This window comes from Patiria miniata, unplaced genomic scaffold (assembly GCF_015706575.1).
Source record: "Patiria miniata isolate m_02_andy unplaced genomic scaffold, ASM1570657v1 HiC_scaffold_13, whole genome shotgun sequence".
NCBI lineage: Eukaryota > Metazoa > Echinodermata > Asteroidea > Valvatida > Asterinidae > Patiria > Patiria miniata.
This window is the reverse complement of record NW_024037051.1, coordinates 4,077,245-4,092,656: the sequence shown is the minus strand read 5'-3', so window position 1 is coordinate 4,092,656 and position 15,412 is coordinate 4,077,245. Positions and strand designations below refer to the sequence as shown.

At 42.4% G+C, this 15,412-nt stretch overlaps 1 protein-coding gene across 1 annotated transcript; it reads right to left on the bottom strand.

Annotated features, from left to right (window-relative positions):
* Window positions 1–2,896: 2,896 nt before the first annotated feature.
* Window positions 2,897–15,404, bottom strand: LOC119720284 (transmembrane protein 26-like). Its single transcript, XM_038189929.1, has 3 exons — window positions 13,788–15,404; window positions 5,857–6,022; window positions 2,897–5,435 (listed from the first exon to the last, which is right to left on the bottom strand). The coding sequence occupies exons 1-3, from the start codon at window positions 14,072–14,074 to the stop codon at window positions 4,518–4,520; spliced, it is 1,371 nt and encodes a 456-aa protein (XP_038045857.1). The 5' UTR covers window positions 14,075–15,404; the 3' UTR covers window positions 2,897–4,517.
* Between the last annotated feature and the right edge of the window lie 8 nt (window positions 15,405–15,412).

The following is a 15,412-nucleotide window of genomic DNA, read 5'->3' as shown; positions in this document are numbered from 1 at the left end:
GCAAATGCATACTGGCTTATATCTTTAACTCTAGTTATCATTTTCCATAATGGGATTTGCAATCCAACGTTACTGTAAATTGAAAAGTATCGACCCGCTCTTATGCCCTTATAGATTACGACCAACAAACAATGTCTGAATGTATTTTAAAATAAATGTATCTAAAAGGAAACCTCGTACCAAAATGAGCTAGCATAAATACGAACCACAATCAACCACCAGGCCCAAAGGCGTGGATCTGCTTAGAAGAAAATACCTGCTGAGCAAAAATGAAATGACCCCTGAATAGAATCGGTCAATGAAGATAATGTATACCTTCCATCAAGCTCTCCGACAGTTTAATAGTCAAGCTATCATAAAAGTGGCGTTGAGCAAATTCTGAGTCGGAAAAATCCATTTTAATCAACTGCCGTGATAGATGAATTTGGGAGAGCAAACCGCAGCGTTCAGTACCGATATAAGGTTTGGACATTTTTGTTATATTGACATAAATACGCAGAACGCAAACTCAAGCCTGTAAACAGGATTACATGGGAATTTTTCCACATACAAAACTTACTTTTACCTTTTATGTAAAGCCCCATAAATCTTCACTTAGGCATGCGCAATACTACGAATGGGTCCGTATTTCACAGAGTCCTATTCACACTTCACCCACACCGCTGCGTTCTGCGCCTCACGTGCGCCAATCTCCATATAAGGATATTTAAGTACTACTCGCGCGAGGCACATACCATAACACAGCAAGAGGGGTGTTATAATTTTTGAGTTGTTTTGACTTTTCGACCAGAAGGTATTTATGAATGGGAATAAATATGTGCTTGGCCGGTATTAAACAAGTATACGTTTAAAACCGGCCCGAGCCGAACAACCCAGGCCCCTAGCCGGTTTAAATGAACTTGTCTTAAACCGGCCAAGCACATATTATTAATTCCTTTTGTATAATTAATAAACGCCAAATAGATTAAGAGTATGGCCGAGTGTCCTCTTTGTAACACAACAGAGGCCGTTTTGATGGTACAACTTTAAAGCACAGAAAATTACCTCAGCTGAGTCATTTTCAGCACACGAATTCGGCTACTAGGCAATGTATTATCTGTAGCAGTGAGTGGCAATAAAACATATCTCAAAATGCAATTGGATAAAACACACTTCTGCTAACCCGTTAGTTTCTTTTTGTTTAATGATTCAGTTAAACATTTCCATTTGTTAATGCAATGTTGAAGAAAATATGATACTTCATGTTGCGACGAGAATTCCTTCGCCTTTCCCGTTAAGAAATGCTTATTTTTAACCCCTGTCCTGCGCTCTACTGAAGCCGGACCTATAGGGTCACAAGGGGATGTTTGATTGTTTGTTATACTGCGGCTACTTTTTTTGACAGCAATTTTGTAGTTGATACATGTATTTACTTCAGGCATACAACTATGTATATTTGGTTATTATTTTGTTCTAATGCTGTACGACTCTGTGACCTGATCAGAATTAGAAACAAGGGCTTTGTATTACATGTAATTGAAACGATTCCTCTCGGAAAAATGAGCACCCAAGGTGTCTCCCCAGTATACATAGGCCTATGGAGAGGCTACATCTTCCCAATTTTAATGATCGTTAATGTAAACGTTAATGCATCAATTCTCGTGTTAGTCATTATCCCCGACCCTCTGACTAATACCATTGGAAAGGCTACATCACTGACGTTACCGCTATAGCCACCTTTAACCTAATACTTGTTTTCTCCCTGACGGTTCAAGCCAGTTCCACCCGATTGTTCGAGCTATCTATAAAAGAGGCAGATTCCCTGCCGGCCTTTTATGGCCATTTGATGCGGCGAGGGGAGGCACACGGCCGGCTTGTTCTTAATCCCTCATCCCAAACCCCTTTCAGTTTTTTTCCCACCAGGAATTATGCAAAAGTGGCGTGCGAAGAAATTGGAAGTAACTCAATTAGCCTCCTGCCAAAATTTGATAAGGCGAAGATAACATTATTATGTCATCTATCAGGCGAATGTTCCCATAGATTATGGTTTTGAATTATGCATGAGGCCTTGCGGAACTGCCTGAAAAGTAACGAATTTTCTCAACGGTTCACCAATATTAGACGATATTTTGTTGTTATTTCCTATAATGTTGGTACTTTTAGACAACAAAATATGAGAAAACCCATTTAACGTACATGCACCGCTTTATTATTGTTAGACAGGTGCATTTGCATTTCACAAAGTTTATTTACAGAGTGGTTAATCCACTACAAGAAATTATTATTGAACATTAATATACCAATAAAACTGGAATATAAGTGCCTATTTCATACATATACTTTTTCGTGTCCATTTTTTATCGAAAGCATAGTTTCGAACAACTTTTGTTAAAGAAAACAAATTTAATACCGATCTTAGTGAATATTTTTAAGTTTGTAGTGATTTTGTATAGAATCCTATACAATTTTCTTATTCGACACGGCACAAGCACGATGTTTGAAACCAATTTGGTTCGGCAAGTTAATTTCAGCTCGGCAAAAGACTTTAGATAATAATAATAATACTAATAATAAAAAATAATAACAGGTTCTTATATAGTGCTTTTAACCAAGATCAAAGCGCTTTACATTGTTATTGTCCCTGATCATTGGGCCAATTTAACATTCCAAATACCATCTCAGATCAGCTCCCTGGGGAGCATACAGCTCGATGCAGCCTGTTAGGCGCAAGGAAGCTTATTCAATCACAATAGCCATCTCTGCCCTCACAGGTACCCATTTACTCCTGGGTGGAGAGAAGTAATGAGTGACAATTTGACAAAGTACCTTGCCCAAGGGCACACGCACCATGTCCCGGGCTGGACTCGAATCCACAACCTGCAGCTTTACCCACAGATCACGAATCCAGTGCCCTCAACCACGAGGCCACAGCACTCCACGGGGTCTGCCGTGCTTATGCGGCAGAAGCACAGCCCGGTTTCAAACGTCGTGCTCCTAGTCTCCTACATGCCGTGTCGAATATAATTTCAATTCGCAGTTGGCCCTGAACACCATTCATAATTAGGAATTAGGAATCCCAACGTGTGTGCGAGGAAAGAAAAAATCAACAAACAAGCGCAGCAACAAATAGTGACTTATGCAATGACGACGATGATGTCTGCGGCGTAGGTGGGGATGCTGGCGACGAGGATGGACGGCATAAGCACGACGTCTGAAACGGGCCTAAGCAATCAACTCAAATCGCAGGGGAAAAAATGTAATTCATCCATTCAGAATGATTTAAACCTGATCCTCGCAAATCCCTCACATTCGGTCAAAGCCTACGGGCTATTTCTTACGTCAAATGCAATAAAATTCAGAATTATTTGCATTCGTTCTCAGCCTTTCAAATTTGCTTAATCACCCGTCATGTTCTTTGGTATGTGATTCCAACGCCGACACAACACACACATAAGACCTAATACATGCAGTTCTACATCTACTATATAAATTTACAAATATACGATTGTTTTCTAGTGTTGTCAGCACAAAGTTATCTATAATACTGATAATTATTGATCACAAATATCGAATGAAGATGTAATATCGATCAATGTGTTGACAAAAATATTACACTTCCTGAAACAAGCTCCACAGAAAATAGTACTATCACTGCTACATTTTCACACCAAAACTCCTTTAAACCATTGCAAAAGGTTTCGTGGCTTATATTGGCACATAATGGCGTCGTCTCTAGAAATTGCTATACTACGGCGTAGGCCTATTTGCTTTCCGTTTGTTATTTTAAAACCTGAGAAGATATTGCAAATCTAAAATAGCGAACATGTAAGTACCGTTTGCTGGCTTATTCTATAGAATGAGCCTAATACCAGCATTTTCAACCCCGAAAAAACTTGAAACTTAAACGACCTATTTAAGAATTAGATAATGCTGTGGATATTTTCGAATGGTGTTTGTATTCAACTTGCTTCATCTTGTTTCAAGTGCATCAACATATTCAATATGTAAATTCCAATAAAATTTCAGTTTTCTTGTCTGGGGAAAACATTTGTAGTACATTTCCGTTTCAGACCTTGCTTTGAATGTTGACGTTTTGATTTCATGTTTCCGTGGCTATTACACCATTGCCTATAGTTTAATTAGTCCTTGTTAAGAGAGGACTGATTTTGGAGGCCACGCCCTTTTTTCAGCATACCTCTTCACACCCCACCCCTTTTTGGACACTATACAAGTGGAGATCCAAGCTAATCCTTAGATGAATGGACATAATAGTTCCAAACAGACAGTATATATAGCTCCCATCGAGTCATTTCTTGTTTGCACGGAGATTTAAACCCGGATACAAGTTTCTTATGGGGCCACAAGTTGTTGTTTTTTCTTCCAACATCCCTTAGTCTGAAATACGTGATTAACGTCACTGGCGTCATTACTGGCCGGTGACGTCCGGTTTTTTTGTTAGACCCAAACGAGTGACCCCGGTAGAACAACTCCATATTTTGAATCAATGATAACGGTCGGTCATAGATTTGTTTGTTTGTTCAGAGCTCAATTTCCTCAAGGGAATCCTCCCTGAGCCGAGGCTTCCCTCTCATCCTCTCCTCAACGTGAGGCACAATCTGGGTCAGTTCCACATCCGAGTCCCGCTCCGTGAAGCCGTTCTGTTGAAGTGTCTCCCGGCCTGCCGGTCTCGTTATCTCCTTGTCTTCAGCCGTTGGGACCACCTCGGGCGGCGTCCCAAGGCCCAAGTCCAGCGGCAACCCCAGGCCGGATTTCATCAGTCCGTCCTCCGGATCCACCCGCACTTTGATCGCCTGCTGATGCAGCCGCTTCCGTTTGCGGTTGTTGGTCATCCGTAGCACGTATATCCGGTAGACCGTCAACAGGAAGATCATCATGTTCTTGAGGGTGAAGAAGAGCATCATCTGGTTGATGATGTGGAAACGGATGATGAGGTACAGCCGCATGGCCAGATAAGGCCCGTCCTGCATGATCAGGGAGATGCAGAGAGCCCAGATCTCCGAAGAGCAGCAGCCGTTGTGCCGGCGATGGTGCTGGACGTCTGGATGCTGCAGCTCAGCCACAGTGGCCCTCACACGCCGTGTGGAAGAGATAGAAGAGGAAGAGTTATCCCTCCCCCTGTGGTTAAAGACGCGGATCTTGGGTCCAGCCACCGAGGTCAAGACCATAGCGAACTGGATCAGGCTCCAGCTCCACAGGGCCAGGATGACCATGATGATGAGTTTGTTGCACACCACGGCACCCTCACGCAAATTCTCGAGGGAGAATTCCAAGATGTCGGCAGCCATGCCAATATAGACCATCAGGAGTTGAGACAACTGCTCCCTGGTCAGGGAGCCCTTCGGCAGGAGCCATCGGCCAAGGATTAGGAGGCAGAGAAGAAACTGCTCGAGTGCCAAAGCCCATTCGTCGTCGGCAAGGCCAACTGGGATAGTCAGCTGAATTGGGAACGAAGAAAAAATAACATGAACAATGCAGCGACTATTTTGTTGTAGTAGTGTAAGACCAAATTTTAACTACAATGTACACAAACTCCCCTATTCTTCCGCGTGTTGGGAGAGTTGGCAAGTGTGTATGGTTACATTTTATCTAATACACGTATCATCCACAACAAAACCGGTTACCAGCAAATTTGAAAACTAGGCTTTTACAGAGCTACGACCGACTGCACTTTTAAATAATGAAGTCAAATGAAAGGACATCTAAACGATTGGCTAGATGTCCAGTCACCTCTCATGTATGTAACCAGCGTATAATTGAATTGAATGACTGTATAGTAAAGTCATGCCCTGCTTTTGCCATGTGCCACCTTAAGCCCGCCCCTTGAGGAGAAAAGACAGAAACATTGTCATTTAATACCCCTTGGATCTGCGTGAATGAGGTGTGGTTGTAGTTGATTTTGATGGCGCACTCCTTCCAATGCATGTGGTCCCTGTAGTCCATACGTTTTTGGTACAAGTCCATTTGAAGCATCCACAAACCGGGTACCACGCTGGCCAAGTAAAGTAGGGCGCTCGGACATAACCTAAAAAGGACACCAAATAAACAAACACTTAGTGTAAGGCCGGTGCAGTTTGAAATTTGCACTCTATGAAATACCGTGCGTGACGGACTCAATGATTTTATGACGCATACCTTAGTGAAATTATGGCATTGACGGTCACGTGTGACGTTTAGAGTCAATATTAGGTAAAAGAGACCAAATAACATAGAAGTCCAAATTTAATATGACACCGTGTCACACGTTCCAAGTGTGTCGAGCAGTACGCTCCCACCACTACCTGCCCTCTAACCCTGATGGCACATCCAAAATGTAAGGCTACTCATGCAAATTAGGCTCCCTGTGGGCGATGTGTTCTGGGCGCACATAATAGTCTGGCGGTACTAGTAACATTCACAATTCGTAATTCACACCACAATGCACAATCTCTTTGGTACTAGATTTAATAGCTTGATTGGAAAACCCATGCATTGCATATACGGACCCAATAGGCATGAGACCTAATGACGTCACGCTTTGTTTACATGTGCGTTTATACGGTCCCTACTTCGCCTGGCGTCCCGACTTTCGCTCCCATAGGAAAGCGCATATAACAAAGCCATTACTTCATTAGGTATCAGGATACGTGATGAAATGATTGAGGTCGTATCTGCATACTTGTAAGTGAGGATCTTATTAATATTGTTAAAGATCATTGACCCACTTTGTTGAATACGGATGGTTTGCAGTGTTAATAACTATCAATACTATGGCACATGTATGCACTGTAGTGTCACTGCATCAGAACACGGGTAAAGAGTTCCCATCCCAGGGCCCACTATTGGAAACGAGGTTGGAAATACGGTATCTCCTGGGGACGAGGTTGGGCTCATAGTGCGTGTATTGATAGCATGTTCCCCACTTGATACTCCACTGAAGTATCCATCTTTTATAAAGACAAGAAGGTACACATTCCCTTAGATAAATTTCATTATGTCTTACATAATTATAGTTTACGCATGTTTAGTTTGATTAACCGGCTAATTTGGTAAACATTAAATATAATTAGTCATTGGGCAATGAAGTCAGATAATATGAAGACTGTTTCGGTTATAAATTATACGGGTGAAGTCATGTTCGTTATGTTGAAAGGCCATATATATAGCCGTGTAGTCTGTGTATTGCGTGTTTAGTATTTTTTTGTGCAAAAGAAATAAACTAACATGAAGATAAATAAAAGAAGAGTAACGGATGTTGCCGTACTTTAATCTTCACTGCATGGCCCTACATCGTTGCACATTCCACTTCTCTAAAGTGTCTTTGTTTGTGTAGCCATGCACGCGAATCCAAGTAAACAAATCGACTAATGTGGCATTTATGCCATCGATCGTTATCGACCAGTGTAGTCCCATGAGCAGACGGGGCGCATACATACCCCAACACAGCCCACCTTTGGACCAATTCAAGAGTGCTTATAAAAGTGCATGACCTTGGAGTTTGCTCGCCCCCCCCAAAAAAAAAATCATGGTTACCCGTCAAGGCTTTTATTGCAAAATGCTCGAGACTTTCGAGGCAACGGGGTTTTTGAAAGAATGTAATGTATCAGCAGTATTGTTTTCGATGTTAAGGGTATACACAGTGTTAACTGATTTTAAATTTAAAACGTTCCACAAAGGTGCACAATACATTACTGTTCAGAAGAGACTCAACATTAACAACGGCTCAATAGGATTGTATCGCATCATTTCAATGAAGAAGACATTTATTAAAGTGGTCGTTAATTTTCCTCTCCTGTGGTTACGGTGACATCCCGATAGTCCGAAGGTTGGAAGTCCGAAGGTTCGATAGTCCAAAGGTTCGATAGTCCGAAGGGCCCATTAGTCCGAAAACAGAAGGTTAAATAGTCCGAAGGTTCTATTGACCGAATAGACGATATGGTTCGAAAATACGAATCGACCATACGGTCCGTTAGTCCGAATGGACGATAAGGCTCGATAGTCCGAATGGACAATAAGGTTCGATAGTCCGAACTGACAATACAGTTCGACAGTCCGAATGTAAAATACGATTCGTCGGTCTGACAGTTCCGACCATCGGCCAGTTACAGTCGATTTGGACTATCGGACCTCATTGTCGATTCGAACTATCGGACCTTCAAGTCTTTTTTGATTATCAAACCTTATTGTCAATTCGGAATAATGAACCTTCGGACAATTGAACCTTATTTTTCTTTCGGACTGTTTTGAACATTCGGACTTATTCTGAATTCAGACTACCCAACCTTCGGATTATTGGACCTTCGGACTATTGCATCAAATGTTCGGATTAACGAACCTTATTTCATTTTCAAACTAACGAACCCCCTCTTATGGGATTTTTGTGCATTCGGACTATAGAACCTTCGGACTAAGAACCTTCGGTCTATCTGACCTTCGGACTATCGGGCGGACCCCGTGGTTACACAGGCTACTTTTTCTTTCGCCCTTTTTTTCTTCACACATGGTGAAATGCAAATTATTCACCAAAAGTGATACATTTTAATCTTTTAGACTAAAACAAGAGACAATGCGCTTGGAATTAAATTAATTCAAAACGAGATTCGTCTTTTTAGAACTTTTCAATCTAAATCTACACTGCTTTTCACCCACGCTTTTCTTGTTCCTGTTTTTTTTTAGAGAAATTCCTTTCTTTAAAATTTCAGAATACCCAGCACAATGTTAGTTATCAATAGCCATTTCCGATATGGCATTTAAGTTCAAACCCCTTGGAAAAGAATCCTGCATACCCAATCACGATCAAGTTTCCAAGTAAATGCGATCTATCGTTTCATGTTTCAAAAACAATCAACAGAAAGTAATTGATTATACATTCGTAGGAATGTAACTTTTTCAAAATTAGCCAAAGTGGAAGCCGTTTTGCAATTAATAAGCTCTTCGCATACGGAATTTAGTTCATAATATAAAACAAGCATTAGGGCCTACATAATATTATAAATTTTCTCGAAATCACTGCTTTTGAAATTTACATTTAAACACAGAAAAAGCTGGCCACACTGTGCATATTGCATTTAATGTGTTTAAATGTAATTGCAAATGGTGTATATCATGCATACCAATACAAAATCTGGTTCAAAAACAACGTTCAATATCCACACTCCGAGCATTCTGTATATCAGACTAAATACATGCACTGCGAACTCTGCTACAAAACACACCCAAATAATCGGCCCTTGGGCGACAAAATTCAATTATACGGGCATGGAAATAGAAGCGTTACTGCTACATTTTATCAGTTGCATATCAAGATATATTCACTATCCCCTTTCTAATATTAATGATGAAGATTTTTTTTCACGCGGGCTTTTTATAGCATGGTATCCTCGCGATTTTCTTTTTTTTCTTTAGATTCTTTGTCCTGTTCTGACAGCTCGTGACAGGGATTTTCATTGTCAGCTGGTTTTTTTCCCACATTTGTTTTCGTCTGCGTGCAGCGCTCCATAGATTGAATCTGGTTTCTTCGAAGTTCAATTTTATTTTGAGGCCGTTTTCTGCGGCTAAATCGACATTGCGATTTCCCCGCTTCCAACCTTGAACTTTATTTAATCCCATTACCAAGATTACGTTTTCAACAAGATTATTGAGGCTTAATGGTTTTCTAAATACGATTATTGATGAATATAATAATCCTGAGAATTAAATCTTGGCAATTGCTGCCCTAGGGAAAGGATTAGTATCTCCATACATACTTAGTTAAGAGAAGTACATCGCCATCAATGTTTTAGCAATCTAGCTGTATTTAGTATCTTTAAATTGAATCAGACGGCGAAACGATTCTAACATAAATGGCACCGCGGGATTGTGAGTATGGTCGCATAGGCCTAATCGTCTACTCAGGACTGATCGCATTTTTGAATTCGTGTAATTTTACAGTGAGGCAGTGGCGTAGGAACGCGGTGGATTGTTCAGAGGTTCACATGATTTAATATGTCCGGCCCCTCCAGTGTAAATGTGAATTTGGCATTATGTAATAGTTAAAAATTATTTAATACTTACAAGTTTGTACCATGAAAATACCACCCTCCCCCTCCCTTGTCACAGTGGCGGCTGTGGGGTATTCATGGGGATCCTGCAACCTTCTGGTTTCAGATGAAACCCACTGATTTCACCCCACCCACGTTTATCCGCAACTGCAGTGTGCAATGGAGGCGGCACCCTCACGCAATCAAACTAAGGCCATTTTAATGGCATAATAGGCTCATTGCACGACCGTTTGCATTTATCCCAAAGGTAACCTTCCGAATTATTACCAAACAGCTTACTTGGATTAAAGACCGTACTGGTACTACACACCCTGTGTAATTATTCCGTCTGGCTTCCATGTCATTGAGAAGAAATCAAGAAAATGCAGCTGATTTCCAATGATCTGTCAATGTTTGGAATTAAGAGTGCTATTGACGAAGTCGTATTTCGGGATCAAAAGGTGGTGCATGGTTTTTCACTGTTTTCTCGAAAACTGTAATATCCATTAAGCTGAAACTTCAACCGGTTAGATTTGGGATATTCCTCTTTGGATTTTGAGTGATGTTATTATTAAATTGCATGCACGAAAAGCAAATAATTAAAATCCTACAAGTTACTTGGTGCAAAAGCAGAATGTCGAACTCCCTCTCCAAAAACCGTTGAGCCTTTCCTGCCTCATATGACATCCAGCCCACCGCCTTTAAATCTAAATTCGAAGACATTTTTTCCTCACCCATGAAAAAAAAATTCTCGGGACGTTAATGTGAGATATGGAAGCCATGCAGCTCGGAACCTCATCGCGTCGTACCTGTCATCACTTGCAATGTCCCACCGCTGTTCTTTCGCCTCATGTTCTGTATTTCGTTATATTGTTACTTGCCGTCAATGGAGCCGGCGATTAAGTAGTCTTCCCCGCCTCGCGGCATGCTCCCTTCAGAGAATGTTTTTAGTGACCGCGCCGTTGACTAAACCGCGTTATCAGATCTGTCATCTTAGTTCCATTAGTTCATTTTGAAGACAAACGTGCAGGCGGGAAGACGTCTTTAATTAAAGGCGATTATATGTATTGCTTCATGCAACTAAATACACTCAACCAAAAAAAGAAAGTCCCCCGCCCTTATTACTTTTTGTCTAACTCAAAAACTACTGGGCACATCTTGCTTAAATTACGACTGGTCAGTACAGAAATTCCTTAGCAATCCAGCCATACTCTTTGTTTCGTACGACCCAAAACAGTGATAATGTGTACAAAATTATGCAATTTGTGACAAGTGGTACCGAAAAAAGTTGCACTTTTGTACACTTGCAAGGTGATTGTGAACCACAACTTGCACGTATAAAAAAGTGCAACTGTTTTCAGTATCATTTGTCATAAATTGCATAAATTCGCGCACATTATCACTGTTTTGGGCCAAATAAAGAGTATGGCTGGATTGCTAAGGAATTTCTGTACTGATTAGTCGTTATTTGAGCGAGAGGTGCTCAGTAGTTTTTGAGTTAGACAAAACAGTATTGGAAGGGGGGACTTTCTTTTTTGTTTGAGTGTATAGTAAAGTTTTTTTTAAGCGCAAGAGCAGTATACATACAGGCAATGTGAAGGTAATCTCGAGACGTTTCTTTCTATCAACCATTTTAACAAATGACAAGAACAAATTTTTAATAAAACCAACGGCGTAGGCCTGTGTCGATCAGTGGGGGGTGTGTAATGGTATCTTCTTGAATTATTAGTTATTTATTAAAAGAAGAACGTGAAAAAACTGACCGCAAAATAATCACCTTTTTCAAATACTGCTCCCAATTTACCAAATTTAGTAAGTCCACATTTTGTTTGCAGTAGGCTACACATCTGTGTACGGGTGCAAGCCAGCTAGTCTGGTTCCCTGACCTGATAATTCCCCATTTTTAAATTGCTCTGTTTTGTCAGAAGTAGGGTCATGGAACCAGACTACAAGAACAACATTTTTTTGTTGGATTTTCCAGCATCTATGAACACAAGAACAAATCGGTGTAACAATATTTCCTATAAAATACACATGTACTAACTACCAAATCCTCCATTTCTGAAACTTACAGCAAAATAAAATGTTGTATATTACCTTCAATTGTAAACAAAAATCTTTAATTTAATTCAAATTACAAAAGGCTATCTCAAGGCCACTTTATAATATCACAGTAACCTAACGGTATCGCTAGATTGCTTTCTTTGTAGGTTATCCAATAAAAGGGAAAGAGTCGTGAGCTCGATGTCCAAACCAAGAATCTAACAGACATTCTCAGGTTCTGCTTTTTAACCACACATTTGCCTAACGTCTAAAACTATTATATAATTATGTTGAGCTTAACATGCTTCATGCTCTTTTTAAATTTCAGATCTCAGCAGACAGTTTCCCCAGAGATGCTGAAAATGCTCAACTGACACACAGGGATCATCGCATAACCTGGATCTAGAGGTACATGTGGGGTTGGGATTAAGGGATAGACTCTAGTCCTGTGAGTGGAGAGTTAATGATTGAGAGGATCGACGTTTACTGCTGGAGATTCTGATTAAGCTCTTAATAATGCATTAGTCTTCATAATATTCAACAATCCTGATGGGCCTATCATAATAGGTATTCTAAAAAAACAAAACGTTTACTGGGGGCCCGGGGGTGCGGGACAACATGTGGTCCCCCCCGAAGAAATATTGAAGAGTACTAAAATTGTAACCAATGTAATGTGCCCAAAATCCGGAAGATGAAGTGACCACCGTTAACACGGATGCATACCTATGTTCCCCAGTCCCTAAGTATGTTTCCCAGTCCTATAATTTCCCCAGTCCCTATGTTGCTCAGTCGCTTTGTTACCCAGTCTTTAGGGTTATTGTTAGGATTGGGGACCGGGGAACATAATAGGGATTGGGGAACATAGGTACGCACCTGTCCGCCCCTATGTTCCCCAGTCCCTATGTTCCCCGATCACTATGTTCCCCAGTCCCTATGTTCCCCAGTCCTTAGGGTTAGGGTTGGGGACCGGGGAACATAATTATAGGGACTGGGGAACATAGGTACGCACCCGTCCGCCCCTATGTTTCCCAGTCCCTATGTTCCCCGATCATTATGTTCCCCAGTCCCTATGTTTCCCGGCCCCTAACCCCAATAACCCTAACCCCAAGGACTGGGGAACACAGGGATTGGGGAACATAGGGATTGGGGAACATATAGGGACCGGGGAACATAGGTACGCACCCGTCCGTCCCTATGTTTCCCAGTCCCTGTGTTCCCCAGTCCGTATGTTACCCGGTCCCTATGTTTCCCGGCCCCTAGCCCCAATAACCCTAACCCCAAGGACTGGGGAACACAGGGATCGGGGAACATAGGGATTGGGGAACATATAGGGACCGGGGAACATAGGGACTCGGGAACATAGGAACTGGGGAACATCGGGTGGACCCCGTTAACACCCTGCAAATTCAACCTTGTGCCACAGTTCAAAGGGAATAATTTTATGACAAACCGTACTTTTGACGGGGGGGGGGGGGGGGGGTTCTTTGATGTAACTCGCACATTTCGTCTGATGGTTTAATTGACAAGCGAATTTGTAGCATAACTTGGGCCAAAGTTGCAGGGGTCGGGAACTTAAGGGACTCGTTGTCTGGAACGGACACTCAATTTCTTTTTAAAAGGTCATTTGCCGTGGGACACAATAAGGCTCAGGCTTCGAGAGTGCTCCCCCAGTGCAACCCCTCCCCCTTCAGTTAGTGACGCCACCGGTTATTTCCCTTCTCAAGAAGGCTCTGAATATTCCACTCTTACCATTTCCATTCTCCGGCATCGGTGGTCTGCAGCGTGAAGATCATTTCCCCGGGCATGAGGGCCACCGGCATGACCATTAGGTAGTAGACGCTGCTGCCCCGCACGCTGGCCACGCGCCACACGGTCACGATACCGTGGATGGCGAAGAAAAGACGGGCCGTGAAGGCCTTGACGAAGGACACCACGCTGGCCACTGTTGAACGGGGCCGCCGCAGGGGTATTATGTGCACAGCGGATAGTAGTCGGGCAGGCAGGCCTGCCTCCGCGTGGTGAGCCGTTTGGCTCATCCTGGCCTCAGATTGTTATCTCTGATGGAAGGATTCAAAGACATACACGTATGACGCGATAGGAGATACAGAGCATCCTTACATCACAAGTCCGAGACTTTGAAGTCCGGTTTCCGCTTTAATGTTCTCGTCAAAGAAGCATTGTCAGTGTTACTGAAGCGACCAGAATGCAGCTTACCAAAACATTTACCTTTAAAAAAATGTAGCTGAGGCGCGATACAAAAAAGCCCACTCTGGACTATTCCGTCAAGTGAATTGACACACGTAGGCCTACATTCGAAAAGTCTTCAACGTCGACGTTATTAAAAGAAGACTCAATCAGCTGGTTGTGATTGCATATCGTCGATGACTTCTCACGTCCGTTCTCGCACCGGGTTCATAAGCCGCTATTCTTGGAAGGAGTGAAAGGGTTTGGGCGAAGTACGCGAGTATTTCCAATCAGGGAGAGCTGACAGCAGCGAGACACTCATCGAGTTGTGACGCAGGAGACATCGATAACCATTTCCACAGATTAATGTGCCGTACCATGAGGTAAGACAGAAGAGAATGCCTGACTGTGATTCTTGCCGCGCAGCGAGTGAAGACAATCAGGTCGACTTGCGAGAGGTTCCATCCTTTAGCCCACAAGAAGCCACGAAAAAGTTGGTACTTTCCTAGCTCTTAACGTCCAGAATGTTTCCCTGTATTAATGAATATCGTGAGGAGCTCTGCTCACTCGGTTAATCTTCACAACGGTTGCCTCGTTTCGTGCGGCTTGTGTTGATGAAGATGCTATCCTCCTTGCGCATCACTGGAGATAAACCCCTCGAATCCCGCAAGAACAACCCGGATTGAACACAAAGATTTTCTAGCCTCTCCTGCAGGCTGAGTGTGGCCGTTCCGCGTATTCTCAGATAGAGACCCGTATCGTTTTTAAATGCTCCTTGGGCGAGATATGTCCTAACGCCTACACCGACGCACGAACTTGAAACACTCACGATGTGACTGCACGCAGCACCGACCTTATGCGGTGGAATCGTTAGCTTGACTATAAAAAAATAATAACATCAAATACTTATGGAGTTCTCTGCCTGGACTGGCTTCGGTGCATGCATCATCCTTTTATTAGCTTTGTGACTTCATCTTGCCGGCAGGGGTAGGCGTGTGACGTCACACGACCAGCTTATCCTTTTTTGGCGGGAGAAAAGATCATGGCCCAGGGAGGACCGTGTTATGTGCGCCCGCAGCTTACAGTCAACTCGTGACCCGGACTGAATAATTTCATTATGTCATATGGAAGTGCATTAACTTTGACCGGTGATTTAGGAGAAAAAAATCTTCACATCGTGTCTTGTCAGT

Bases quoted from the DNA above. Each gene is read 5' to 3' on its own strand.
- LOC119720284 (XM_038189929.1), bottom strand. From the start codon at position 14,074: ATGAGCCAAACGGCTCACCACGCGGAGGCAGGCCTGCCTGCCCGACTA. The intron at 6,023-13,787 runs GTAAGAGTGGAA...TGTCCTTTTTAG, and splicing joins GATGCCGGAGAATGGAAATG to GTTATGTCCGAGCGCCCTAC. The intron at 5,436-5,856 runs GTATTAAATGAC...TTCCCAATTCAG, and splicing joins CATTCACGCAGATCCAAGGG to CTGACTATCCCAGTTGGCCT.